Raw genomic sequence first — 27,660 nt, 5'->3', positions numbered from 1 at the left:
CTCCAAGGGCAAGGGGAAAAAAAGGCAAAATGAACTATTGGGACTTCATCAAGATAAAAAGCTTTTGCACAGCAAAGGAAACAGTTGAAAAACCAAGACAACTGACAGAATGGGAGAAGATATTTGCCAAAGACATATCAGAGAAAGGGCTAGTATCCAAAACCTATAAAGAACTAACCAAACTCAACACCCAAAGAACAAATAATCCAATCAAGAAATGGAAGGAAGACATGAACAAACATTTCTGCAAAAAAGACATCTAAATGGCCAACAGACACATGAAAAAGTGCTCAACATCACTAGCCATCAGGGAGATACAAATCAAAACCACAATGAGATACCACCTTACACCAGTTAGAATGGTAAAAATTAACAAGACAGGAAACAACAAATGTTGGCGAGGATGTGGAGAAAGAGAAACCCTCTTACACTGTTGTGGGAGTGCAAGCTGGTGCAGCCACTCTGGAAAACAGTAAGGATGTTCCTCAAAAAGTTGAAAATAGAGCTACCCTACGATCCAGGAATTGCACTACTGGGTATTTACCCCTAAGATACAATTGTAGTGATCCAAAGGGGCACCTGCACCCCAATGTTTATAGCAGCAATGTCTACAATAGCCAAACTATGGAAAGAGCCTAGATGTCCATCAACAGATGAATGGATACAAAAGGAATGAGATCTTGCCATTTGCAACGACGTGGATGGAACTGGAGGGTGTTATGCTGAGTGAAATAAGTCAATCAGAGAAAGACATGTATCATATGACCTCACTGATATGAGGAATTCTTAATCTCAGGAACAAACTGAGGGTTGCTGGAGTGGTCGGGGGTGGGAGGGATGGGGGTGGCTGGGTGATAGACATTGGGGAGGGTATGTGCTACGGTGAGCGCTGTGAATTGTGTAAGACTGTTGAATCACAGATCTGTACTTCTGAAACAAATAATGCAACATATTTTAAGAAAAAAGAAAAAGAAGAAGATAGCAGGAGAGGAAGAATGAAGGGGAGTAAGTCAGAGGGGGAGACGAACCAGGAGAGATGATGGACTCTGAAAAACAAACTGAGGGTTCTAGAGGGGAGGAGGGTAGGGGGATGGGTTAGCCTGGTGATGGGTATTAAAGAGGGCACATTCTGCATGGAGCACTGGGTGTTATGAACAAACAATGAATCATGGAACACTACACCAAAACAAATGATGTAATATATGGTGATTAACATAACAATAAAAAATTTAAAAAAAAAGACACACACACACACAAAAAAAAACAGATGAATGGATATAAGATGTATACACACACACACACACACACACACAATGGAATATTATGCAGCCATCAGAAAATGAAATCTTGCCATTTGCAGCAACGTGGATGGAACTAAGAGGGTATTATGCTAAGCAAAATAAGTCAGTCAGAGAAAATTATCATGAGATCTCACTGATATGTGGAATTTAAGAAACAAGGCAGAGGATCATAGGGGAAGAGGAAAAAATGAAACAAGACAAAACCAGAGAGGGAGACAAACCATAAAATACTCTAATCTTAGGAAACAAACTGAGGGTTGCTGGATGGGAGAAGGGTGGGGGGATGGGGTAACTGGGTGATGGGCAACTGGGGAAGGTATGTGTTGTAATGAGCACTGGGTATTATGTAAGACTGATGAATCACAGTCCTGTATCCCTGAAACAAATAATAGATTACATATTAATTGAATTTAAATTAAAATAAAAATAAATAAATAATAAAACATGGAGACCCACACTATGAGTGCATATTATTAAATGACATATCTGTGTAACTGACAGTATTGTAATATATATTGTGAATATGCAACTATCCATTAGCTAAAGAATCCATGTGAGTGAAAATTTATTTTTTATTTTTATTTTTTTATTAAAATATTTTACTTATTTATTTGAGAGATTGAGAGAGAGAGCACAAGTAGGGGGAGAGACAGAGGGAGAGGGAGAAGCAGGCTCTCCACCGAGCAGGGAGCCTGATGCGGGGCTCCATCCTAGGCCCCCAGAATCATGACCTGAGCCGAAGGCAGATGCTTAACTGACTGCACCACCCAGACTCCCTCTGTTAAACTTTTTTTTTAAGTTAAAGAACAAGACAAAGAGTTTGTGCTTTAAATAAAAAAAGATCACTAAAAAAATAAAATTTTTAAAAAATTACTAATACCATAAAAAAAAGCAACAATCATAAAGATATTCACTGGGCTTGTGTAAAGAATGGAAGACATCAGGGAGACCCTTACCACTAAAATAAAAGAGTTAAAAAAGAATCCATCAGAAATGAAGAATGCAATAACTGAGATTGGAAACAGATTTGATGCAATGAACAGTAAGCGGGAAGAAGCAGAGGAATGAATTACTGATATAGAAGACAAAATAATGGAAAATAAGCTGAACAAAAGAGAGGAAAAAGAATTATGGAACATAAAAATAGACTTAGGTAACTCAGTGACTCCATCAAATGTTATAACATTTGTTTTAGGAGTCCCAGAAGAAGAATAAGAGAGAAAAGGGGGCAGAAAATTTATATGAGGAAATAATAGCTGAAAATTTCCCTTACCTAGAGAAGGAAACAGACATCCAAATCCAGGAGGCACAGAGAACTCCCATCAAGATCAACAAAAGCAGGCCAATAAGATGTATTGTAATTAAATTTGCAAAATAGAGTGATAAGAAAAAATCTTTAAAACAGCAAGACAAAAGAAATCCTTAACATACAAGGGAAAACCCATAAGGCTAGCGGATCGAATCATGGCAAGCCAGAAGGAAGTGGCATGATAAATTCAACATGCTGAATGGGAAAAACCTGCAGCCAAGAATAATCTGTCCAGCAAGGCTATCATTCAGAATAGAAGGAAAGATAAAAGAGTTTCCCAAACAAGCAAAAACTGAAGAAGTTTGTGACCACTAAATCAGCCCTGCAAGAAATATTAAAGAGGATTCTTTGAGTGGAAAGAAAAGACCAAGAATGACAAAGCCAAGAAAGGACTAGAGAAAATCTCCAGAAACAACAGAACAAATAATAAAATAGCAATAAACACGTATCTATTGATAATTAAGCCCCAGAGTTGCTTGGGTGGGTGCGATGGCCATGGGGGGGAGTAGAATAGGGAGTAGGAGACCTGGTTCAAAGCTATAACCAGAGATAAAAATCTTCAGAGAAAGAGGCTCTCTAGAGAAGTAATCTTTCTGGGAAAGGTGAGAGTTAGCCTTATTGGGGGAAAATATACTGACTTTGTTCATTAAAAAACCATTCCATGGGCATCTGGGTGGCTCGGTCGGTTGAGCGTCTGCCTTCAGCTTGGGTCATGATCCCACAGACCTGGGATCGAGCCCCAGGTTTGGTTCCTTGCTCCACGGGGAGCCTGCTTCTCCCTCTCCCTTTGCTTCTCCCCCTGCTTGTGCTCTCTCTCGCTATCTCTGCCATTATCTGTCTCTCTCTGTCAAATAAATAAAGTCTTCAAAAAAATTAAAAAAAAATAAAAAACCATTCCAGGTAGGAAAAAAAAATAAAGGGATTTATGGCGGTTCTGCTCATTGGACTAACCTCTGGTTAAGTAGATGTAGAAGTACCTTACTTCATGCTCCTAGGTTGAAGTATTTTATAGAGGCTAACTGATTTAATTAATGAATACTTCCATGCTACATAGCGATAGGACTTGCTGTCTCCTCTACACATTTTGGCTTGCGTTATTTTCGACTTGCCCTTCACTTTGCCTTTATCTCTATGCCCTCTGTGTTTCAGGGAGCATTCAAATTCTGCCAGTTGGATATTTACATCACAGATTACCATTTTCTGGACACAATGCTGATCTTCGTGCTATATGGCTGGTCTGCCATTCCCCTCATGTACCTGCTGAGCTTCTTGTTTACTAGAAGTACTTCTGCCTACATCAAACTTGTCCTATTCAACTACCTTTCAGGCATTTTCAGTCTCCTCATAGATGCCACACTTCAATTCGGTAAGAGTAAGGGCTTCACAAAGTTTCTCTTTACTCAGAAGGCAGCAGTAAATAAATAAGTAGGAATGGACTAACGACATTAGTAGACAATAAAGTTCTAGGTTTTGGGAAAATCCTGTACTTGATGTAAGTTCATAAAATTATTTTTGAGTGCTATGATATTCTGGGTGCTGTGTTAGACCTGGGATCCTCATGCTGAACTGATGGGGCTGGACGTAACCTACAAGTCCTTTGACAAGTTTCTTCTGCTCTATCCCCACCTCCAGTAACTCCATCACATGACTAAGGAATCTGTTTTGCAACAGATATGGGAAATTTTAGGAACATCTGTCCTGAGACTCATTTGTCAAAGAGAGAGAGAGAATACAAAAAAGGAGCTTTCTTTTTAGAAGGGCCGGCCTCAGAAAGTTAGAATAAATTCTATCTCAACTATATGAGGCCATTATTATCTTTAAAAGTGTTCCCCCTTGATGTTATGGCAGTTTGTAGTGAGGTGAAGAGAGGGAAGAGTGGAGGAGAATCTTGAGTTCTTGGGAGAGGCTGACAGTTTTGTTCAAGGAAGGTTTTATGGTGTGGCTTTTCTTCCCTAATTCAATGAAAAGGCACAAGATCATGAGCACCCTAACAAGATTTTCCAGGAAGAAAATCTCTATATGCATCTGACATACATATAATTAAGCCAGTTTTCCTCCCTTCCAGGACCAGTTTCTACAGTATTCTTGAATTTGTATTTCCTCCTTTTCCTTCTTTGATTTTGAGACTTGGGACGATCATCACTGAAATGGCCACTGTTGTAAATGGAGTTGTCGATTCACCCTCTAATGTGCATTTCAGTTGGCCTCAGCCCTTTCCCACATCCTCCCTTTCTGTTGTTGCTCCATAAACGCTGGCTTCTGCCTTGTTCCCTTTGCCCTTCCCTGGTCACAAAAGAATAGTTCGTAATTTCACATGCATAAGACTTAAGCTTATGCACAGCAGGTGAAAAATCTTGTGAAACAGATATGTCTTAGCACTCATTCTCACAAAGGGATACCCAAATTATGGAAAGCAAATGTTTGTACATTTTTGCACATTTGTCCGAAGAGTACTAGTTTGTGATGTGAGGAAGACTCACCTGTAAGCATTTGAGTCTGTGAGCCCTAATCTAAAAGGAAATGATCATTTAAGGGACTAGAGAGAAATAGTTGTTTCAGAGTAAGAATAGGAATAAATTACTGTTTTAGAAAGTTTTTGAAAGACTTCTTTAGAAGGACTATGTTGCAAAGAGTAATGCAGAATAGGATGAGAACAAAAAGGAAGCCAAAGACTTGGCAATTAGAAAATCAAAGGAGACTTCCACTTTTGAGCAGCAGAACAAACACTATGATACTGTGCCAAAAATAATGAACTGAGGAGAAGGTATAGAATTGGCAGAGGCCAACAATAAAGTGAAAGCAAGTGTCCTTTAAGATAAGCAAGCATTAAAGGTAGCTTTGATTTGAGGTTATTGACAGCATCTGTTGACCTTAATTTTCCATTTTATAAGTTGTGAGGAACATAGAGGTCAAAATAAAAAGCATAAAGGTACAACAAAGGTTTAATATCTTCCTCTTTAAAATTAGAAGTTCAAAGGGTTATGTCTTCATTATAAGGGTGAACAAAACGAGTGCCACAATAGGACACAGAAAGGAAACTTGTAAGGGTTGAATTTGGCACTGAAATGAGGGATAATAATTTCCCTTTGGAATTTGTAAACACATGTACCTGTTCATACTGGCTTGTGTCCTGCAATCATAGAACATAGTATGTAAGCTAAAAAACATAACTTGATAATTTATTTTAAATAATCTCGGTTGTGCTCTCAGGTGAGTGGCAAAGGGATACATAATTCCTCTACTTCAAAGTATTCCCATAGTTAAATTTGCTAGAGAACTTGAAATCAAATAAAAGAACAAAGAAAGAAAAAAGAGGAAAAAAACAAGGTCTTAAGAGCAAGTGCTAGCAGAAACCACAAATTGTAGAATCAGAATCAGACCTGCAAAATTAAGATTTGGGGATTTTTAGAAGGATATAAAATATGTATGTTTAAAATATTTAAATTGTAACAGAGTCTTAGGAATATGAGCAAATAATAGAATATAAATAATAGAACATGTGTCCATGTATGTTATATATATGCATACAATATAAATATATGTTTAAATTATTAATATATATAATGTGCATTTAATATGCATAAATATGTATGTTTAATATATTTAAATTGTAAGAGTGTCTCAGGAACATAAGCAAATAATGGAATATATATAATAGAATATATAATAAATAATAGAACATATATGCATATGCTACTTATATATACATGTATGTATATATATGCATAATATATATAGACAGAGAGAGAACAAGTAGATTTGAAAAAGATCCAAATAGAATCCTGAGAAATGTTAAGATTTAGTAATAATTTAAATTAAGAACTCAATATACATAGAAGTATCACCGTATAGATGGGCATTGTTTTTTTTCTTTTTTATTATTATGTTAATCACCATACATTACACCATTAGTTTTTGATGTAGTGTTGCATGATTCATTGTTTGTGCATAACACCCAGTGCTCCACGCAGAATGTGCCCTCTTTAAGACCCATCACCAGATTAACCCATCCCCCCACCACCCTCCCCTCTAGAACGATGGGCATTGTTTTTAATTCATTCCATCACCCTGTGTTTTTTGATTGGAGCATTTGGCCCATTTACATTCAAAGTAATTATTGAAAGATATGTATTTGTTGCCATTTTATTACTTGCTTTATTGTTGTTTCCGAAGTTTTTTCTGATCTTTTCTTGTCTTTCATGTTTTGCTGATTTTCTTTAGTGATATATTTAGAGTTCTTTCTTTCCATTCTTTACATATTTATTAGTGGTTTTCAATTTGTGGTTACCATTAGGTTTGTATATAACCTGTCCTGCATATAGCAGTCTATATTAAGTTGTTGGTCATTTAAGTTTGAACTCCTTCTTTTCTCCTCTCCTCCCCAGGTTTTAGGTATATATTATTATATTTTATGCCTTTTTTGTGAAATTAAATGCAATTTAAAATTTAGTTCCACAGCCACACTAGCCACATTTCAAGTGTTCAGCAGTCAGATGTGTGTACCTGGTGCAGCTATAGAGCTATTCCATATTCATAAAAAGATAGTGCTGGTGTATATTGTGCCCTTTTTGGCATCTGTTCATTTGGCCAATAGCCTGAATTTTTCAATCTGGATCAATTACTTGTCTCTTTATCAGTTTAAAATCTACACTGGACAGAATCACCATGGCTTGGACACTTGAAGTTTCATTTCTTGGCCATCTCTCTTTGCCCAAAGTGTCTTATATGAAATTTCTGTTTAGACTAGCCTTTTATCTTCTTTTTAAAAAACTGAATTCATGATCAGAATTCTATAATGTCAATTTCATAAATTAAGCATGTTTATATCTCCAGGAATTTAGTCTCTAATGACTGTTCATATTTAATGTATTCTTGAGAGAGAGTAGCTATCAGCTGGTTCCCTTGAAGATTTTTCTACTCTCAAACATGTCATAATTTCCCTATCTGTTCCCTACTTTTCAATTCTAGGCTATATCTCCAACCTCTACTTTACTCCCTTACTTGATCAATTAAGATTAGAAATAAAAAAAATAGTAGTGGTTTCCTATCCATATCAGGTGCCAGGAAGTCTTATCCCATGGACACCCACTTCACCAGAGAGACTTTTCAGAACTCTGCAATTATCAACACAAAGTGTGTCACTGGATGTCAATTGGAACAAACTTATTGGGAAATAATTAGTGTTCTTCAAATATAATAATTTTAATTATTATTTTAAATAATTCTCTGAACTTGGTTTGACCATCCTTGGGGGATTTGTTGTCCTGGAGATAGTTCATTTCCTATAATGAAATCTAATCTTATCATCTTTTTTAGAAGTTCAACATAAGATGTCAAAAACCACCAGAGCCTTCATACTTAACTCATTACTGTTCTTTCCCAATTACAACCTTGCAAAGTGTATCAGTGACTATTTTACTTTCTACCAGATAAAGAAATGGTGCTCTGGAAATAAGCCTCCTATCTACCTAAATTGTAGTAAAGAAAGTAAGTATTATTAACCTTAAACATAAAACTGCCAGTAATTTTTCCAGCAAAAATGGATTAATTGGGGAATGACAGAGAATTGCAATGCAGAACAAGCAAGTTACAGCAAACTAGGCAAATCTCACAAATATTATTTTAGAGAGGAACATTATTTAGGAGGAGGGAGGAAGATGAGAGGGACTGTTTGAACAAAACTCCATTAGAGAGAAGCAAAAGTTCGGGGTGATGACTGTTTCCCATTGGCTGAGGTGCAGGGGTAGTCAATTTCTTATAGGAGATGCAATGTACATTTTTGTTGTTGTTGTTGGGGTCTGTAATCATGATTCTTTCCTGTTGAGGATTCTTTTTTTGGATCTATAATTGACAATTCTTGTCACTGACAACTGGTAGGGTGTGAGAGTTCCCCCTGCTGGCCTCCTGACTCCACTTTAGTGAGGCTTCCCTTTATTAATTTTCACAGTATTCTTGGGGTCCCTAAGCCTAAGAAATTAGTTTCGGGCTTAGCCCATGAGACGTGTGGGGAATCAGCCCTTATTTCAAAAGAGAGAGTCAGGACACATGTTCAGTACATACATCATTTTGTAAGACTGGGAGAAAACCTTTGTAAATATAATAAAACCTCAAAAACAAAGCCAAGGTAACTTTAAAGTAGTCATCAGATATAAAAATAAGAGCTACTAATAATCAACCACCTAGTAACTACTTACATTATTTTAAATTTTCACAACCTCAAGTTCTCAGTTTTTATACTCATTTCGAGGAAGATGACTCTGTGCCCTATGACACACCGCTTTTATGGTCCAGAACTGGGATTCACAGCTTATGTTCCCTCGTTGCATAACGCATTTCATCTTTGGAAAAGAACCTCCAGGGGAAGAAGTTGTATGATATTTAGTTTTGTTATCTCCCACCACCTTCACCACTCATAATCACCCAAACTCACCTGCCCACAACATTTTTGAAGGAATGGGTGAAATCCATCCTCCAGCATTTAATGTAGTATCTGCATACAGAGGAACTCAACTGTTCTGTGCGTTTTGTTTTGTTTTGTTTTAGATAATTAAGTAATGGTCAGGATATGGTGATTTGGGTGTTAAAGAGCCATACAATAGAGAAAAGAGCCAGAAAGGAAAGTAAGAGAAAGGCACCCAGTACTGCAGTTTTGTTGAAAAAAGTAAACATTCATTTTAACTTTAGAAATCCTCATAGTGGCACTGTATCACTTATTAGGTAATTTTGAAAATATCTTACTTTGGTGAGAGTGGGCAGAGTGAGAAGGAATACTTAGTAAGCCAGATCTGACCTAGAACTGTAGTCGATGACCTCAGAGGGAAGCTCAGTGTTCAGAACTATAAACTCTACGACAATAAATTTTAGGGGATGAGCTGAGGTAGAAAAAAATGGAAGAGAAACATTTCAGGTAAAATATAGTGACATGGAAAATTAGATATTGAGTCTCCATAGAAACAGGGAATATTTTGTATGGCAATGTAGAAGGGTTCCAGTTTCTCTATATCCGCTCCAACAATTGTTATTTTCCATTTTTTTAAAATTATATAGCCTTTCTAGTAGGTATGATGTTGTATCACATTATTGTTTCAATTTGCATTTCTCTAATGTTACCAGTGATGTTGAGCATCTTTTCATGTACCTGTTGTCCATTTGTATATCTTCCTAGAAATGTCTATCCCCCCCCGCCCCCGCCAGCAGCAGGCAAAGGGAGAAGCAGGCTCCCTGCTGAGCAGGGAGCCCAATGCCAAACTCTGGGATCATGACCTGAGCCAAAAGCAGATGCTTAATCAACTGAGCCACCCAGGCATCCCAGAAGGACATTTATTAAAGAAATTATATTTCACTTTGCCAACAGAAATTCTTTCATAAGCTAAGCAACCAAGTAATCAGCCGAAACTTTTCATCACCACTCCATAAAATTGTTGTTTTGATGGTTCATGAAAATTCACAATTCACAACAGAGATAGCCAACGTTCATACAAAGTTAGTATGGCAAGGAGACAAAAATAAAAATAACACATACAAGAAAATAATCTTTTAAAAACCACAGAGTTAACTTAATTAGAAATAGACACATAGTGGGCAACATGTGGGGAGCAAATATGACTAAACATTAACGTAGTTGATACTAGGTGGAGGAGATGGTCTTTATTTTACTATTATTTCAATTTTACTTTATATTTGAAAAAAATTTAAATGATAACATGGAGGGAAACAGGCTCCTGTAGACTATATAGAGCATGATACTATTTCTATAACATTCAAATTTAAAAATTAAACAAAATATTATTTACTTATATATAACACATATATTTCATATATATATTTATATTTATATGGTCCACTTGTAATTAAAATAGGAATGCAGAATACATTTCATCATAGCAGTTACCTCTGGAGGGTGGAGAAGTGAAGGAGCATATAAGTATTGTATTTTAAAATTATTTGTAAACTCTTAATTTGGAGCCTAGGTCATAGATTCCATTATGATACAATGCTTTAAATCTATACATATGTAGCATATATTCTGTATGAGTCAAGTATTTTAAAACTATAATATAATTCTAAAATATGAGGAATGGAAAAGTTGAAATAATACTAGATTTGGTGGTCTACCCAGGAATCTCAAAGGATCCTCTGATAAAATATTAAGCTTTTTAAGAATATCTTGGGGTTGATTAATGTGAAATAAATGCAAGCAAAACATTCGATTGCATTTCTATACATAAACTGCAAACACTTGTAAAATATTATTCTTAAAAATGACAAAGTCCAATGGCATAGCTAGAACAATTTCAGCAACAAAAGAAGGTAATATTGGATTTGTAACTGAAAGTATAAATTGATCATATGAATCTATTTTGATATAAACAAATGACCAAATAAAAAATGATGGATAAGAGAAAAGTCTCCAATAGAGTTCCGATCAATTTATGTAGCTATTCCAACCTCAAGGAAGTAGAGGGTAACTTCACTCTCCCACATATAAAGTGGGATGTACATTTTGACTTCCTTCCAGAGAATATTATAGAGTATGGACAGAGAGGGAAGGGAGTAACTTTACAGCAGAGACACCTGACAAACACAAGATCAACCAAGTGATCGAGGTCACCCTGGTAGTGTGTGCCTTTTGTTGTTGTTGCAATAAAAATGTCACTTTATCTCTGTGATCTTCCTCCCAAAACCCCATAATTCCATTCTAATCATAAAGAAGAAAAAAAAGAAAAAATCAAATAGATCCCTGCTGAGGGAAGTCCTACAAAATACCTGACCAGTACTCCTCAAAACTGTCAATGTCATAAAAAATAAGGAAAACCTGAGAAATTGTCACAGCTAAGAGGAACTTCAGGAAACACAACTACAAAATGTAATACAGGATTCTGGACTGGTTCACAGAACAAAAAAGGAAAAGGAAGGAAGGAAGGAAGGAAGGAAGGAAGGAAGGAAGGAAGGAAGGAAGGAAGGAAGGAAGGAAGGAAGAAAACTACATTAAAAAAAAGGAAACCTGAATAAATCAGGAAATTTAGTTAAGGATATATTTGATATTTGTTAGTGATAATATTTATTCATTATTGTAACATGTACCATACTAATGTATGTTGTTAATAATTAAGGAAAGCGTGTGCAGAGTATATGGAATTCTCCATACTGTCTTTGTAATTTTTCTGTAAATCTAAAACCATTCTAAAAGATAAACTTTTTTTAAAAGGAAGGAGAGTATATAATTTTCTTATAAGAGAAATTCTATACTTTTTATTCAACTTTCTTCTCAAGAAAGCTCAAGAAGTATCACTAATGGTCATTTTTACCTTTTTAAAGCAAAGTGTTATGTTTTGTAAGAGTATTTGCACTTTAATACTTTCTTCTAATTATCAATTTAAGATTTCACACTTCTGAAAGGATTTGGGGCATATTTTTCATGGCATGCAATAATTAATAGGCATATCAGTAAATATTATTCATATTTATTAATGTAAATTAATATTCATATGCTTACTTGATTAGTATATATTATATTCATGAAATTAGTCTTCAAAATTCATTGTCGACAAGATATTTGTGTAGCAGGATAATCACTTTTTACATTCCAAATAGTTTACTTGTCTCAATTTAGCCTAATACTTCATTTCATCCTATATTTCTTATTTATTGTTTTCTTAGTCTTGTTCATGGTGTCAGTGTTCTCTATTACGATCTCTCTCTATCTCTCTCTCTCTCTGTCATTCTCAGATACTGCAAAGAATGTTTATTCTTTGGAAGAGAAAATGATTGGAAAGTACATGATTATAATGAGTATCACAGGCTTTATTTGCCTTCTCTTCATTTTCTTTTTGGACACTACTTTGTGGAAGCTAAGAACATTTTTCAATCAATATATTTACTTTGGTGTCTATAAGACACTCAAGAAGGTGAGTAATTAAGCATGAGCCTTAACTCCAAGCAAAATCTTAAAAAAAAAAAAAAAAGTGGGAGTGGTGCCTGGGTGGCTCAGTTGGTTAAGCCCCTGCCTTGGCTTAGGTCATGATCTCAGAGTCCTGGGATCAAGCCCCTTATTGGGCTTCCTGCTAGCAGAGAGTCTGTGTCTCCCTCCCCGTCTCCCTCTGCCTCTCCCGGCTTGTGCTCTCACTCTCTCTTGCTCACGGTCTCTCAAATAAATAAATAAAATCTTAAGAAAAATAAGTCCAGGCAAATGCCTAAAAATCATGTATCTGTACATGACTATCACAGTTACTGGTAAAAAAAAAAAAAATCTGTGTTCACGGAAATATATTTTCTTTTTTTAAAGATTTATTTATTTATTTTAGGGAGGGAGAGAGTGAGCTGGGGGGATGGGGGCAGAGAGAGAGAGAGAATCCTGAAGCACAATCCCTGCTGAGCACAGAGCACAAGCCCAGCAAGGGGCTGGCTCCATCCCAGGAGCCTGAGATCATGACCTGAGCTGAAACCAAGAGTGGCTGCTTAACTGAGCCACCCAGGTGCCCCAGAAATGTATTTTCTTAAATATAATCTATTGAGGTAATTTACCTACAAAAAACTGCATTTGTTTTTATTGATTATTTCAAAGAACCAAATTTTGTGTTTACTAATTTCCTTTATTGTTGACTGTTTTCTTTTTCACTGATATTTTTGGTCTTTAAAATTTTTTCTTCCTGCTGCTTGCTTTTGGGTTACTTCCCTCCTAGCTTCTTTATGGAAAGACTGAAACTACAGGCTTTAGGGCTTTCTTCTGTAATAATATAAACATTTAAAGCAAAACAGTCCTCTAGCTGTACCCTGAAAAAATTTGATTTCTTCTATTTTCATTATCATTCAAATGTTTAAGTATTTTTTAAATTTCCTCTGATTTCTTCTTTTGATATATGGATTACTTAAAAGTCTGTAAATAAATTTAAAAAATATTTGGGAAGTTTCTAGATATATTAATTGTTACTGATTTCTACTTTCATTCCTTTGTGGTCAAAAAACATACTCTATGGTCAATCCTTTTAAATTAATTGATAATTGCTGTATGGCTCAGCATATGACCTATCTTGGTGATATGCCATGTGCATGTGAAATAAATGTGTATTTGGTATCTTGTTAGTTGTAATGTTCTGTAAATATCAATTAGGTTATGATGGTTGATTAAGGGTTGCTTACATCACCCAGTCTCTAACTGATATTTTTGTTAGATTTATCTTTCAGTTGCTGAGAAAATAGTGTAAAATCTCCAATCCTAGTTATAGGTTTATTTCTCCCTTTAATTTTGTCATTTTTAAAAATATATTTTGAATCATTAAGCCAATAAACATTTACTATTATATGTTTTTCTGATTAATGAATTATAGAGTATCACTGGTAATGACATATATCTCTGGTAATATTCTTTGCCTTAAAGTCTATTTCCTGTGACATTAGTGTGGCACCTTCACTCTTGTACATAGTTTCTCATGGTATGCCATTTTATATACATTTATTTTCAAACTTCTGTCTTTACATTTAAAGTGGCTCACTGTAAACACCATGTAATTGGGTCCTAACTTTTTATCCATTCTGATCATCTCTGACTTTTCAATTTGAGCATTTAGTCCTTCATTGATAAATTTGTATTTCCATCTCCCACATATATTATTTGTCTTCTGTTTGTCCTTTCAGTTTTTTGTTTCACTCTTTTCACATTTCTGCCTTAACTTGGATTAATTGAACATATTGGAATTCCATTTTAATTTTTCAATTCACTCTAGCAATACTTTTATATTTATCTTTAGCTGTCAATGCAGGGTTTACAAAATACATAGTTAATTTTTCATAGTCTCTTTATAGTTAATATTGTAAAATGTAGTAAATGTGAAACTATAAACGTCCATCTCTATCCCTCATTGTTTTTAATGCTGTAGTTGGCATATGTCTAACATCTATATATGACATTATGTTATTAACCATGAAAAATAATATATTTTGCTTTAATACACTATGTATTTCAAAGTAACCAATAGGAAAATGATTTTGTATTTACCTAGATATTTAGCATCTCTGGTGCTATTCATTCTTTCCTGAATAGATGAGTTTCCTTCTGCTGTGGTTTTCCTTTACACTGAAAACTTATTTAAGGATTTATTTTAGTTAAGAACTAGAGAAGAACTATGTTAGTCTTCTTTTATCTGAGAATATCTTTATTTACCTTCATTCTTGGAGTGTATTTTTGCTTTCTTTAGAAGCCTAGGTTGATAGTTGGGTTTTTTCTTGGCCCTCTATGATGTCATTTCACTAACTTCTGGCTTCTTTTAATTCATATGCGAAGATGCCAGTCAAATTGTTTTCTTTTGTATGTAATGCATTGCTTTTCTTTGGCTGTCTTTGAGTTTATCGTTATCTTTGGTTTCCATCAGTCTGACTATGATGTACCAAGGCATGATGCCAACTTGGCTAAGCCAGAACCTTATCTGCCAGAATCTTCTTCCCTGTATTATTCCAATTTAGAGTTGGTAAGGAAAGAAGTGCACATGAGATTTGGAAGGCAGAACTGAAGCAGGCTTATTAGCCTCAGTCTTATAGCAGTGCATCTGTCTCCTTAACTTAACCACTCCAAACGGTACTAGCAGCTGTGTATAATGCCACTAAAAAGAATATTATCCAACATAAATCAAGCCACAGTTGTTTACTTAGGATAGATCAGGGAATGGCATTGTCATTTCCCATAATTTTATTCTTTTTTTTAATAATTGTTCATTATATTGCTGTGTTTGATAAAATAATGAATATCTAGCAATTCATTTTACTGCATTTTTCCTGTACATATGTTTATATCTTATTTATTTCTTACTAAGTTTTTAATTTTAATTCCAGTAGAATTAACATATAGTGTTATATTAGTTTCAGGTATACAATATAGTGATTCCAAAATCATATGCCTTACTGAGTGCTCATCATGATAAGTGTACTCTTAATCCCCTTCACCGACTTCACTTACCCCCCCATCCACCTCCTTTCTGGTAACCACCAGTTTGTTCTCTATAGTTTAGAGTCAGCTTCTTGGTTTGTCTCTTTCTCTTTTTTCTTTGTCTTGTTTCTTAAATTCCACACATGAGTGAAATCATATGGTATTTATCATTCTCTGACTTATTATACTTAGCATTATTCTCTCTAGCTCCATCCATATTGTTGCAAACGGCAAGATTCCATTTTTATGGCTGAGTAATATTCTCCTATATATATATGTATCATTTCTTCTTTATCCATTCAATCGACATTTGGACTACTTCTATAATTTGGCTATTGTAGATAATGCTACAATAAACACAGTGGTGCATGTGTCCCTTTGAACCAATGTTTTTGTATTCTTTGGGCAAATAGCCGAAGTGCAATTGCTATTTTTAGCATTTTGAGGAACCTCCATACTGTTTTCCACAGTGGCTGTGCCAGTTTCCATTCCCCCCCATACAGTGGTCCTTTTTCTCCACATGCTAGCCAACAGCTGTTGTTTCTTGCGCTGTTGATTTTAGCCATTCTGACAGCTGTGAGGTGATATCTCATTATAGTTTTGATTTGCATTTCCCTGATGATGAGTGATGTTGAGCATCTCTTCATGTGTCTGTTAGCCATCTGGATGTGTTCTTTAGAAAAATGTCTGTTCGATGTCTTCTGCCCATTTTGTAATTGGATTATTTGTTTTTTGGATGTTGAGTTGTATAAGTTCTTTACATATTTTGGATACTAACCCTTTATTGTATATCTCATTTGCAAATATCTTCTCCCATTCAGTAGGTTGTCTTTTAGTTTTGATTGTTTCCTTCACTATGTGGAAGCTTTTTATTTTGATGTAGTCCCAATAGTTTATTTTTGCTTTTGTTTCTCTTGCCTCAGAAAACGTATCTCGAGAAAAGTTGCTATGGCTGATATCAAAGAGGTCACTACTGTGTTCTCTTTTAGAGTTTTAACGGTTTCAGGTCTCACATTTAGGTCTTTAATCCATTTCAAATTTATTTTTGTGTGTACAGTGAAAAGAAGTGGCCCAGTTTCTTTCTTTTGCATATTGCTTTCCAGTTTTCCCAACACCATTTGTTGAAGAGACTGTCCTTTTCCCATTCGATATTCTTTCCTGCTTTGTCAAAGATTAATTGACCATATAACTGTGGGTTGATTTTGTATCCTGCAACATTATGAACTCATGTATCAGTTCTAGCAGTTTTTTGGTGGAGTCTTTCGGGTTTTCTATATAGTATCATGTCATCTGCAAATAGTGAAAATTTCTTCCTAACCAACTTGAATGCCTTTTATTGATTCTTGTTGTCTGATTGCTGTAGCTAGGACTTCCAGCACTATGTTGAATAAAAGTGGTGAGAGTGGACATCCTTGCCTGTAGTTGTCTTTTTTTAGTGGCATCTTTATCTGGTTTTGATATCAGGATAATGCTGCTCTCATAAAATGAATTTGGAACTTTTTCTTCTTTTTCTATTTTCTGAAAAAGTTTGAGAAGAATAAGTTTTAACTCTTCTTAAATGTTTGGTAGAGGGACACCTGGGTGGCTCAGTCATTAAGCATCTGCCTTTGGCTCAGGTCATGATCCCAGGGTCCTGGGATTGAGCCCCACATCGGGCTCCCTGCTCAGCGGGAAGCCTGCTTCTCCCTCTCCTGCTCCCCCTGCTTGTGTTCCCTCTCTCGCTATATCTCTCTCTTTCTCTGTCAAATAAATAAAATCTTTTAAAAAATAATAAATGTTTGGTAGAATTTGCCTGTGAAGCCATCTGGTCCTGGACTTTTGTTTGTTGGGAGTTTGTGATTACTGACTCCAATTTCATTGCTGGCTATCAGCCTGTTCAAGTTTTCTATTTCTTCTTGTTTCAGCTTTGGTAGTTTGTATGTTTCTAGGAATTTATCTATTTCTTCTAGGTTACCAGTTTGTTGGCATACAGTTTTTCATAATGTTCTCTTATGATTGTGTTTCTGTGGTGTTGGTTTTAGGCAGCATATAGGTGGGTATTGTTTTTGTTTTTGTTTTTATCCACTCTGTCACCCTGTGTTTTTTTATTGGAGCATTTAGTCCATTTACATTCAAAGTAATTATTGAAAGATATGTATTTATTACCATTTTATTACTTGCTTTGTGGTTATTTCTGAAGTTTTTCTGATCCTTTCTTGTCTTTCTCTCTTTCATGTTTTGCTGATTTTCTTTAGTGATGTATTTGGACTTATTTCTCTTCATTCTTTACATATTTATTAGTGGTTTTTGATTTGTGGTTACCATTAGGTTTTTACATAATTTCTTTTGCACATAGCAATCTATATTAAGTTTATGGTTGTTTAAGTTTAAACCCATTATTTTCCCCTCTCCTCCCCACATTATATATATGTGGTGCCATATTTCATTTCCTTTTATTTCATTAATTCCTTGACTGAATTTTTACTGCTTTTGTGTTTCCCACCTTTATACTGTCATTTTTGGTCTTTCTACTCTAAAGTCCCCTTTAATATTTCTTGCAGGGTTGGTTTAGCGATCATGAACTTCTTTAGTTTTTTTGTGTGTCTGGGAATCTCTTTACCTCTCCTTCTATTCTGAATGATGGCCTTGCTGGCTAGAAGTATTCTTGGCTACAGATTTTTCCCAATCAGCACTTTGAATATATCATGCCACTCTCTTCTGGCTTGCAAAGTTTCTGCTTAAAAATCTCATGCTCGGGGCGCCTGGGTGGCTCAGTTGTTAGGCGTCTGCTTTTGGCTCGGGTCATGATCCCAGGGTCCTGGGATTGAGCACTGCATCGGGCTCCCTGCTCCACAGGAGGCCTGCTTCTCCCTCTCCCACTCCCCCTGCTTGTGTTCCCTCTCTCGCTGTGTCTCTCTCTGTCAAATAAATAATCTTGTGCTAGCCTTGTGGGTTTTCCCTTGCAAGTTATGGTTTCCTTTTGTCGTCCTGATTTTACATTTTTTTGTTTTCACTATATTTTGCCAATTTAATTATAGTATGTCTTGCTATGGGTCTGCTTCTCTGTGCCTCCTGCATCTGGATATCTTTTTCCTTCCTCAGATAGGGATGTTTTTAGCTATTATTTCTTCAAATAAATTTTCTGCCCCCTTTTCTCTCTTTTTCTTCTGGAACTGCTATAATATGAATGTTATTACATTTGATGGAGTCACTGAGTTCCCTAAGTCTGTTCTCATTTTGTATCATTCTTTTATCTCTCTTTTGTTCAGTTTGATTACTTTCCATTACTGTCTTCTAGGTCATTAATTCGTTCCTCTGCTTCTTCCATCCTGCCTTTCATTCCATCAAGCACGCTTCTCATTTTGTTTATTGAGCCCTTTATCTATGCTATGTTATTTCTTATCTCTATGATAAGGGTCTCACTCATATCTTCCACTCTTTTCTTAAGTCCAGTGAGTATCCTTATGATCACTGCTTTAAATTCTGTATTAGGCATGTTACTTATATCTGTTTCTTTTAGATCTCTGGCCTTGTCCTGTTCTTTCATTGGGGATAAATTTCAAAGTCAGCTCTTTCTTCTGCTCTTAAAAGTGGTGACTTTATGAAGAAGAGGTCCTGTACTGCCCTGCAGTGCAATGTCCCCTGCTCAGCAGAACCTGACACTTTAGGAGGGTATCCTATGTGTGTTGCTTTTACCCTGCTGTCGTCTCTGAGTCACTTATCATTTCACTGCAGTCATCTGCAATCACTGCCTGTTGTGGGCTGTGCTCACTCTCTGTGGTATTAGTGGGATCCAGGCAGGCCAGCTCTAAGGGGGCGTGCCTGCCAGGGAATGTGGGAGTGAGGCAGGGGTGTTAGCAAAATTTGAGCTGGGCTACTAGTCCTATACCAGATCCCCTAAAGCACTGTGACAGCTGAGGGCTCTAGACCATGGCAGCTGGTGGGGGAGGCTGAGCCAGCAATGGCTGGACACAGTTGGGTCTAGTGCCTGAAGGTGGCTCAGGGAGTATAGCTCAGTGCCAAGTTGGATGTGCACAGTGCAGTGCCGCACTTGTGCACCAGGCAGCTGTGTAGGGGCACACGTGTTAACAAAATCTGCCCTGAGCCCAGAGCCAAGGCTAGCAGACTCCGAGTCGGTGAGTCCTCAGGAGAACTCATGGACTTAGTGCAGTGCCAGCCCATTAGGTAGCAAATGTCTGTTCAGCACCACCTCCTGCAAATAGCTTTGTGTTTATGCTGGGGGCTGGGGGAGGAAAATGGAATGTGCCAGCTCCCTTGTTTTCAGAGAAGTCCTCCAACACACTCTGAAATCAGTATGCATAGATCTGCCTCTTTTAAAAACTCATGGAATTCAGCCCCTCTGGTTTTTAAAGCCAAATATTATGGGGATTAGTCTTCCTTGTTTAAGCTCCCCGGTGCAAGGGCCTGTTTCTCTGCTCATGCCTAGCTCCCTCCCTCTTATGGGCAGCCTCCCTCTACCTTTCTGACCTTTGTAACCTTTCAGATGCAGCTTCTTCTCTCCATTTAGCTGTGGAGTTTGTTCTGCCAATCTTCAGATTGCTCTCCGTTTATTTACTTGGATGTGGATGATACCTAGTTATAAACATGGGATGGGGAGAGCTCAGGGTCCTCCTACTCCACCATCTTCCCAAGCTCTGTCCTATACCACTTCTTTATCCATTAATCATCTATTAATGGACACTTGGGCTGCTTCCATAACTTGGCTATTGTAATAAGGCTGCTATAAACATAGGGGTGCATGTATGCCTTTGAATTAGTGTTTTGCATTTGGGGATTATATACCAGTAGTGAAATTGCTGGATATAGTGTAGTTCTATTTTTAAATTTTTGAGGAAACTCCATACTGATTTCCAGAGTAGCTGCACAGGTTTCCATTCCCACCAACAGTGCACCAGGATTCCTTTTTCTTCACATCCTCACCAACACTCACTGTTTCTTGTGTTGTTGATTTTAGCCATCCTGACAGGTGTGAGGTGATATGTCATTGTAGTTTTGATTTGCATTTCCCTGATGATGAGTGATGTTGAGCATCTTCTCATGTGTCTGTTGGCCATCTGGATGTCTTCTTTCAAAAAATGTCTGTTCATGTCTTCTGCTCATTTTGTAATTGGATTATTTGTTTTTTGGGTATTGAGTTGTGTAAGTTCCTTATATATTTTGGATACTAACCCTTTATTGAATATGTCATTTGCAAATATCTTCTCCCATTTCATAGGTTGCCTTTTAGTTTTGTTGATTGTTTCCTTCACTGTACAGAAGTTTGTTTTGATTTAGTCCCAAGAGTTAAATATTTTTACTTTTATTTCCCTTGTCTCAGGAGACATATCTAGAAAAATCTTGCTGTAGCCAATGTCAAAGAAATTATTGCCTATGTTCTCTTCTAGGAATTTTATGGTTTAGGTCTCACATTTAGATCTGTAATCCATTTTATATTTATTTTTGTGTATGGTATAAGAAAGTGGTCCAGTTTCGTTCTTTTGCACGTTTGCTCTGCAGTTTTCCCTACACCATTTGTTGAAGAGACTGTCTTTTTCCCATTGTATATTCTTGCCTCCTTTGTTGAAGATTCATTGACCATATAACTGTGGCTTCATTTCTGAGTTTTCTATTCTGTTCTATTGATCTATGTGTCTGTTATTGTTCCAGTACCATATTGTTTTGATTAGTACAGCTTTGTATATAACTTGAAGTCTGGAATTGTGATATCCTGTCTTGTTTCATTTCATTTTTAAGATTCTTTTGACTACTTAGAGTCTTTGCAGTTACTTACAAATATTGGGATTATTTGTTCTAGTTCTCTGTTAAAAACTGTTGGTAATTTAATAGGGATTGCATTAAATGTGTAGATTGCTTTGGGTACAATAGACAGTTTAACAATATTTGTCCTTCCAATTAATGAGCATAGAATGTCTTCCTTTTTGTGTCATCTTTAATTTTTTCATCAGTGTTTTATAGTTTTCAGAGTACAGATCTCCCATGATTCAATTCTTATAACATTTATAATTCTTAGAGTTGCAGTTAAATAGCATTGGTGTTTTTTCCAATTTCTGTTTACCAATAAAGATTATATTTTAGGGGTGCCTTGGTGGCTCAGTTAGTTAAGCATCCAACTCTTGATTTTGGCTCAGGTCATGGTCCCAATGTCATGGGATCAAGCCCTGCGTTGGGCTCTGCACCCAGTGCAGAGTCTGCTTGTACCTCTCTCTTTGTTCCTCCTCCTAGTCTCCCTCTCTCTCTAAAATAAATAAATAAAATCTTTTTAAAAAAAGATTATATTTTGACCCATACCCTAACCTTGTGTTAGCATTTGGCACTCTTTATGAGTTGGTGAAAACAAAGGAATAACTCCAGTCATATTTTAAAATTGAGAATTTTTAACTAAGAGGTAATTTTTTATTTTAATTTTAATAAAATTAAAAGTGGTAAAGATGAATCCTACCTTGGGGTGTCTTACACAGACTGTCAGAGTCTCAGCAACCTCTCAACTCCTTCTCTCTTCAGAACTTATTTTTTTCTTGTCTGGATGGCGATATGGGTTTTTTTTTTCTCCTTTGCCCATAAATTTTTGTAACTTCACCAACATATATCATAGGATGTATTTCAGTATTCTTTTTCTTGGGACGTGATTTCTTTAATTTCAAAGTTAGTCATCTAAATTTTACCATCTTTGAATTTTTACAAATATTTATAGGTGCGAAACAATTACAGTCTCATCATAATTGAAATATAGAATATTTCCCTCATATCAGAAATTTTCCTTTGCAAGGAGCTCTTAGGTTCACTCAGTATTCTTCTGAGATTCAGAGTATCTGTGGTAATGTCCCATTATTCATTCTTTATGTTGGTAATTTGTTTTTTTTTTTACTGATCAGTTCAACTAAAGGTTATTGAATTTTGTAGATATTTTAAATAACCCACTTTTGGTTTCATTGAGTTTTTTTCTTCTATGATTTGTATTTCCGATATCACTGAGTTCACTCTTGTCATTATTATATCTTTCTGCTTATTAGGGATTTACTTGTATTATTTGAATTTTATTTCTAGTTTCTTCTGGTAGAAGTTTGGACCACTGAGACTTTATTCTTTTTTCAAAACTTTATTCTTTTTAATATAAATATTTAATGATATAAATCTCTCTAATCACTGCTTTAGCTGCATCTCACAAATTTTGAAAGATCGTGTTTTCATTTCATTCTCTTCAAAACATATTCTAATATCTTTCATGATTCCTTTTTTGATGCATGAGTTATTTGTAAAGAGTGTTGTTTAATTTCTAAATTTCAGAATTTTATAGATATTGTTCTGCTGATCTCTAATTTTCTTATTATTGCTGGAGTACATATTCTTCTGTCTTCATAAATTTATGAAGTTGTTTCATGGCCCAAAATATGCCCTATCTTGGCGAATGTTCCTTGTGTACTTGAAAAAAGGCATATTCTGCTTTTATTGGTGCAGTGTTCTTTAACTGTTAACTAGATAAAGTTGTTTAATAATGTTGTTCAATTTTTCTGTATTCTGTTTTTTTCACCAACATGTTGTACCAACCGTCAAGAGATTAGTGTTAAAGACTCTAAGCATGGCAGTGGATTTGCCTATTTCTCTTTCTTCTTTCCTTTTTTCTTTCTTTCTTTCTTTCTTTCTTTCTTTCTTTCTTTCTTTCTCATTTCTTGGTTTTGGTCTTATCTAATATTTTAGAGTCTAAAATATTAGGTGCACATACACTTAGGATTTTTATATCCTCTTGATGAATTGACCCTTTATCATTATGTAATTGCTTTTTTAAAAAATCTCTGGTGATATTCCTTGTTCTATAATATACTCTGCCTGACGTTACTCTGCCAATTTTTTCATGTATACATTTTGCATGATGTATCTTTTTTATCATTTGACCTTTAACCTGCGTATATTATCTTATAGATAGCATATCTTACTTTGTTTTAAAGATTATTTATTTATTTGACAGAGAGAGAGACAACAAGAAAGGGAACGCAAGCAGGGGGAGTGGGAGAAAGAGAAGCAGACTTCCCACTGAGCAGGGAGCCTGATGCGGGGCTCGATGTGGGGCCCCATACCAGAACCCTGGGATCATGACCTGAGCCGAAGGCAGATGCTTAAAGACTGAGCCACCCAGGCATCCCTAGTTTACTTTCTTTTTATTCAATCTGATAATCTCTACATTTTAATAGAATTTAGACTATTCCTAATGTAATTGTTTATATGGTTGGGCTTAAATTTATCATCTGCTTTTTATTTTCTTTCACATCTATACTTTATTTTTCTCTTTTCATGTCTTCTTTTTTTTAAAAGCTTCTTTTTTTAATTTATTTATTTATTTGACAGAGACACAGTGAGAGAGGGAACACAAGTGGGGGGTAGTGGGAGAGGGAGAAGCAGGCTTCCCGCAGAGCGGGGAGCCCGATGCGGGGCTCGATCCCAGCACCCTGGGATCATGACCTGAGCCAAAGGCAGATGCTTAATGACTGAGGAACCCAGGCACCCCTTTGTGTCTTCTTTTGGATTAGCAGTATTTTTGTGATTCATTTGCATCTCCACTACTAATTGATTAGCTGAGCCTCTTGTTTGTAACAATATAAACTCTTCCAATCCATGTGCACAGAATATCTTTTCCTTTGTGTCTTTTAAAATTTCTTTCATTGTTTTGTAGTTCTCCGTGTACAGGAATTTCACCTACATGATTAAATTTATTCCTAGGTATTTTATTCTTTCTAATGCAGTTGTAAATGGGATTATTTTTTTAATTTCTCTTTCTGATAGATCATATTAGTGTACAGAAATGCAACAGATTTTTGTACATTGATTTTGTAAACTGCAACCTCACTAAATTCATTAATTCTCTTTCTTATGATTTTATCATCTTTTGAATTTCTCTTTTGTTCACATATTGTTTTCCTAAATTTCATTAAATTGTCGATTTGTGTTCTCTTATAGCTCACTGAACTTCCTTAAAATAATTATCTTGAATTATTTTGTCAGGTAATTTTAAAATCTACAATTCTTTGGGATAAGTTACATGAAATTCATTGTGTTTCTTTAGTGGTATCATGTTTTGTATTCAAAAAAAAATTTGGTTCCTTCTTGATTTTTTTGTGTGTTCCTTGTAGCCTTTATATATGTCTGTGCATTTGTAGGAACACTCACCTCTTCCAGACTTTATAGACTGGCTTCGGTGGGGAAAGACCTTTACCTACATGTGGGTGTGAAGGCACCAGGAGGGTTGAGTGTGGCATCGCTGGCTCTGGTTTCAGTGGAGTACAGCAGCTTCTCTGGCTCAGGTGTTGGGGTGAACAGTGGAATAAACTATGGGCTATTCTATCAGCTGAGTTTAGCATTATTGAAGGTTGCAAGGGTCTTTGGCAGTAAAGGCTTTAGTGTCTCTAGCAGCAGTGAGGGCTGCTGGTGTCCTTAATGACAATGGCTTCTGGGATCTTCTTGCTCTACTTTTCTCTCAAGAAGAGAGATTGTGAACACAGAGATTCTTCTTGGTACCAAGCTGTGTGAAGTTGAGGAATGGGTTGATGTGGGTAAAATGCATCATCTACTTTTCTATTTGGCCATCCCTGGATTTTCTCCTCCACCAGGTTGCTGCAGATTCTTTAGATGTTCTCCAGAGCTCTCCCAGGGTTATTTTCTCTTTGGTATTTGTTAAATCATTGATTTGGAGGGGGCCAGCAAGCACTGGGCTCTCCTAATCCACCAGCATGCTGATATCACTCTCCATTGTTTTTTGTAAAAACTCGGGTGTTGGGGGGCGGAACAAGATGGCAGAGAAGTAAGAGACCTGGATTTCATCTGGTCTCAGGAATTCAGCTGAATAGGGATCAAACCATTCTGAACACCTACAAACTCAACAGGAGATCGAAGAAAAGAATAGCAACAACTCTCTGAACAGAAAAGCGACCACTTTCTGGAAGGTAGGATGTGCGGAGAAGTGAATCTGAGGCGATATTTGGGAGGATAGACGGCGGGGGAGGGAGCCTCTGTCGGCTGCTTCTGGCAAATGATAGAGCCGTGAAGCACAAAATCAGAACTTTTAGAAGTCAGCTCCGCTGAGGGACGTCGCTACAGTGGCTAAGCTGGGGGTGGAACCCTCGCGGGACAGTGTGGTCTCAGGACCCTCAGGGTCACAGAAAGACTGGGGGTGCCTGAGTGCAGCAGAGCTCCCAGGTATTGGAGCAGGGAAGCCAGCTGCAGAGAGGGAGCCAAGGCGTGGGCTCTCAGCTCGGGGTGGCCATAAACTGTGATCCACGGCCCAGTCGGGCCACCGCTCCTCCAGCAGGGACCCAAAAAGCGGCAGAGCTGGGGAGAATCCCCTTCCTCCCCGGGGAGGAGAGGCGTGGGAGTGCACCGCAGGGATCTGCTGGGTTTGGAGACTCCACACGGGGTCGGGTGCCAGATATAGAAACGCTCGGTCACAGGCCGGGTGAGCACAGAGTGTGGCCAGAGACCGGGGAGACGGGAGTGACTGACTGCTTTTCTCTAGGGGCGCACTAAGGAGCGAGGCCCCGAGTTCTCGGCTCCTCTGGGGTGGAGAATGGGAGGCCGCCATTTTCACTGTCCTCCTCCAAAGCTATACGGAAAGCTTGCAGGGAACACAAGCTCCTGAGAGCAAACCCAAGCAGATTGCTTAGCCCGGACAGGCAAGAGCGGGGCAATTCCGCCTCGGCAAAGACATTTGGGAACCACGGCAACAGGCCCCTCCCCAAGAAGATCAGCACAAACACCCAGACAAAACCAAGTTTACTGATCAATGAGAAGGGCAGAACTACAGCGCTAGGGGAACACTGCACATTGAATTCATGGCTTTTTTACCATGATTCATTAGTCTTTCAAAGTTAATTTTTTAAACTGTTTTTTTTTTATTTTTTTCTCCCTTTTTCAACCAACATCTTATCAATCACTTTTTTTAAAAAAACATTTTTATTTTTCATTCTTAGAGTCATATTCTATCCCTTCATAGTAGTTACCCTTATTTTTGGCAGATATATATATAAGTTGTTCTCCCTTTAAAATTTTGAGATAAAGTTTCTTCTAACATATCAAAATATACCCTAAATCTCTACTGTATGGCTTTGTTCTAGGCTCCTGCTTGATCACATTCTCTCCCCCCTTTTTTTCTTTCTTTCCTTCCTTTTTTTAATGCTCTTTATTCTTTTTTCAAACATCTTCTTATCAATTCATTTTTTAAAATTTTTTATAATTTTCATCTTTACATTCATATTCCATCCCTTCATCGTATCAACCCTTATTTTGTACATATATGTCTTTCTTTCATTAAAATTTTGGGAGGCACTTTCTTCTAAAAGACTAAAATACACCCAAAATCTAGTGTGTGGCACTGATCTATGCACTAGCCTGATCATATTTGATCATATTCTGTTTTTTTTGTTTTGCTCTGTTTTTGTTTGTTTTTATCTTTCTCTTTTTCTTTTTTCTTCTTTCTTTCTTTTTTCTATTTTGTTCTCTCATTCATCTATTCTTCTCTGGACAAAATGACAAGATGAAAAAAATCATCTCAACAAAAAGAACAAGAGGTAGTACCGTCTGCCAGGGACCTACTCAATACTGACATTAGTGTGATGTCAGACCTAGAGTTCAGAATCATAACTTTAAAGATACTAGCTGGGCTTGAAAAAAGCGTAGAAGTTATTAGAGAAACCCTTTCTGGAGAAATAAAAGAACTAAAATCTAACCAAGTTGAAATCAAAAAGGCTATTGATGAGGTGCAATCAAAAATGGGAGCACTAACTGCTAGGATAAATGAGGCAGAAGAGAGAATCAGCGATATAGAAGACCAAATGATGGAAAATAAAGAAGCTGAGAAAAAGAGAGATAAACAACTACTGGATCACGAGGGCAGAATTCGAGAGATAAGTGATATGATAAGACAAAACAACATTAGAATAATTGGAATCCCAGAAGAAAAAGAAAGAGAGAGAGGGGCAGAAGGTATACTGGAGCAAATTATAGCAGAGAACTTCCCTAATGTGGGGAAGGAAACAGGCATCAAAATCCAGGAGGCACAGAGAACCCCTCTCAAAATCAATAAAAATAGGTCAACACCCCGACATCTAATAGTAAAACTTACAAGTCTCAGAGACAAAGAGAAAATC

The 27,660-nt window shown here is 36.6% G+C and overlaps 1 protein-coding gene across 1 annotated transcript in view; it reads left to right on the top strand.

Annotated features, from left to right (window-relative positions):
- LOC114202186 (phospholipid-transporting ATPase ABCA3-like) overlaps positions 1 to 27,660 on the top strand; it is a 176,902-nt gene that overhangs the window by 108,032 nt on the left and 41,210 nt on the right. The window contains exons 22-24 of the mRNA XM_088020629.1: positions 3,760 to 3,976; positions 7,927 to 8,097; positions 12,340 to 12,518. Coding sequence (XP_087876755.1) covers positions 3,760 to 3,976; positions 7,927 to 8,097; positions 12,340 to 12,518 — 567 coding nt within the window. The remainder of the gene's footprint in view (positions 1 to 3,759; positions 3,977 to 7,926; positions 8,098 to 12,339; positions 12,519 to 27,660) is intronic.

Source organism: Eumetopias jubatus, unplaced genomic scaffold (assembly GCF_037043125.1).
Source record: "Eumetopias jubatus isolate StellerSeaLion01/CBP00866 unplaced genomic scaffold, mEumJub1_p1.0 scaffold_91, whole genome shotgun sequence".
Classification (NCBI taxonomy): domain Eukaryota; kingdom Metazoa; phylum Chordata; class Mammalia; order Carnivora; family Otariidae; genus Eumetopias; species Eumetopias jubatus.
The sequence above is the reverse complement of the archived record's forward strand: the minus strand, read 5'-3'. Positions and strand labels throughout refer to the sequence as shown.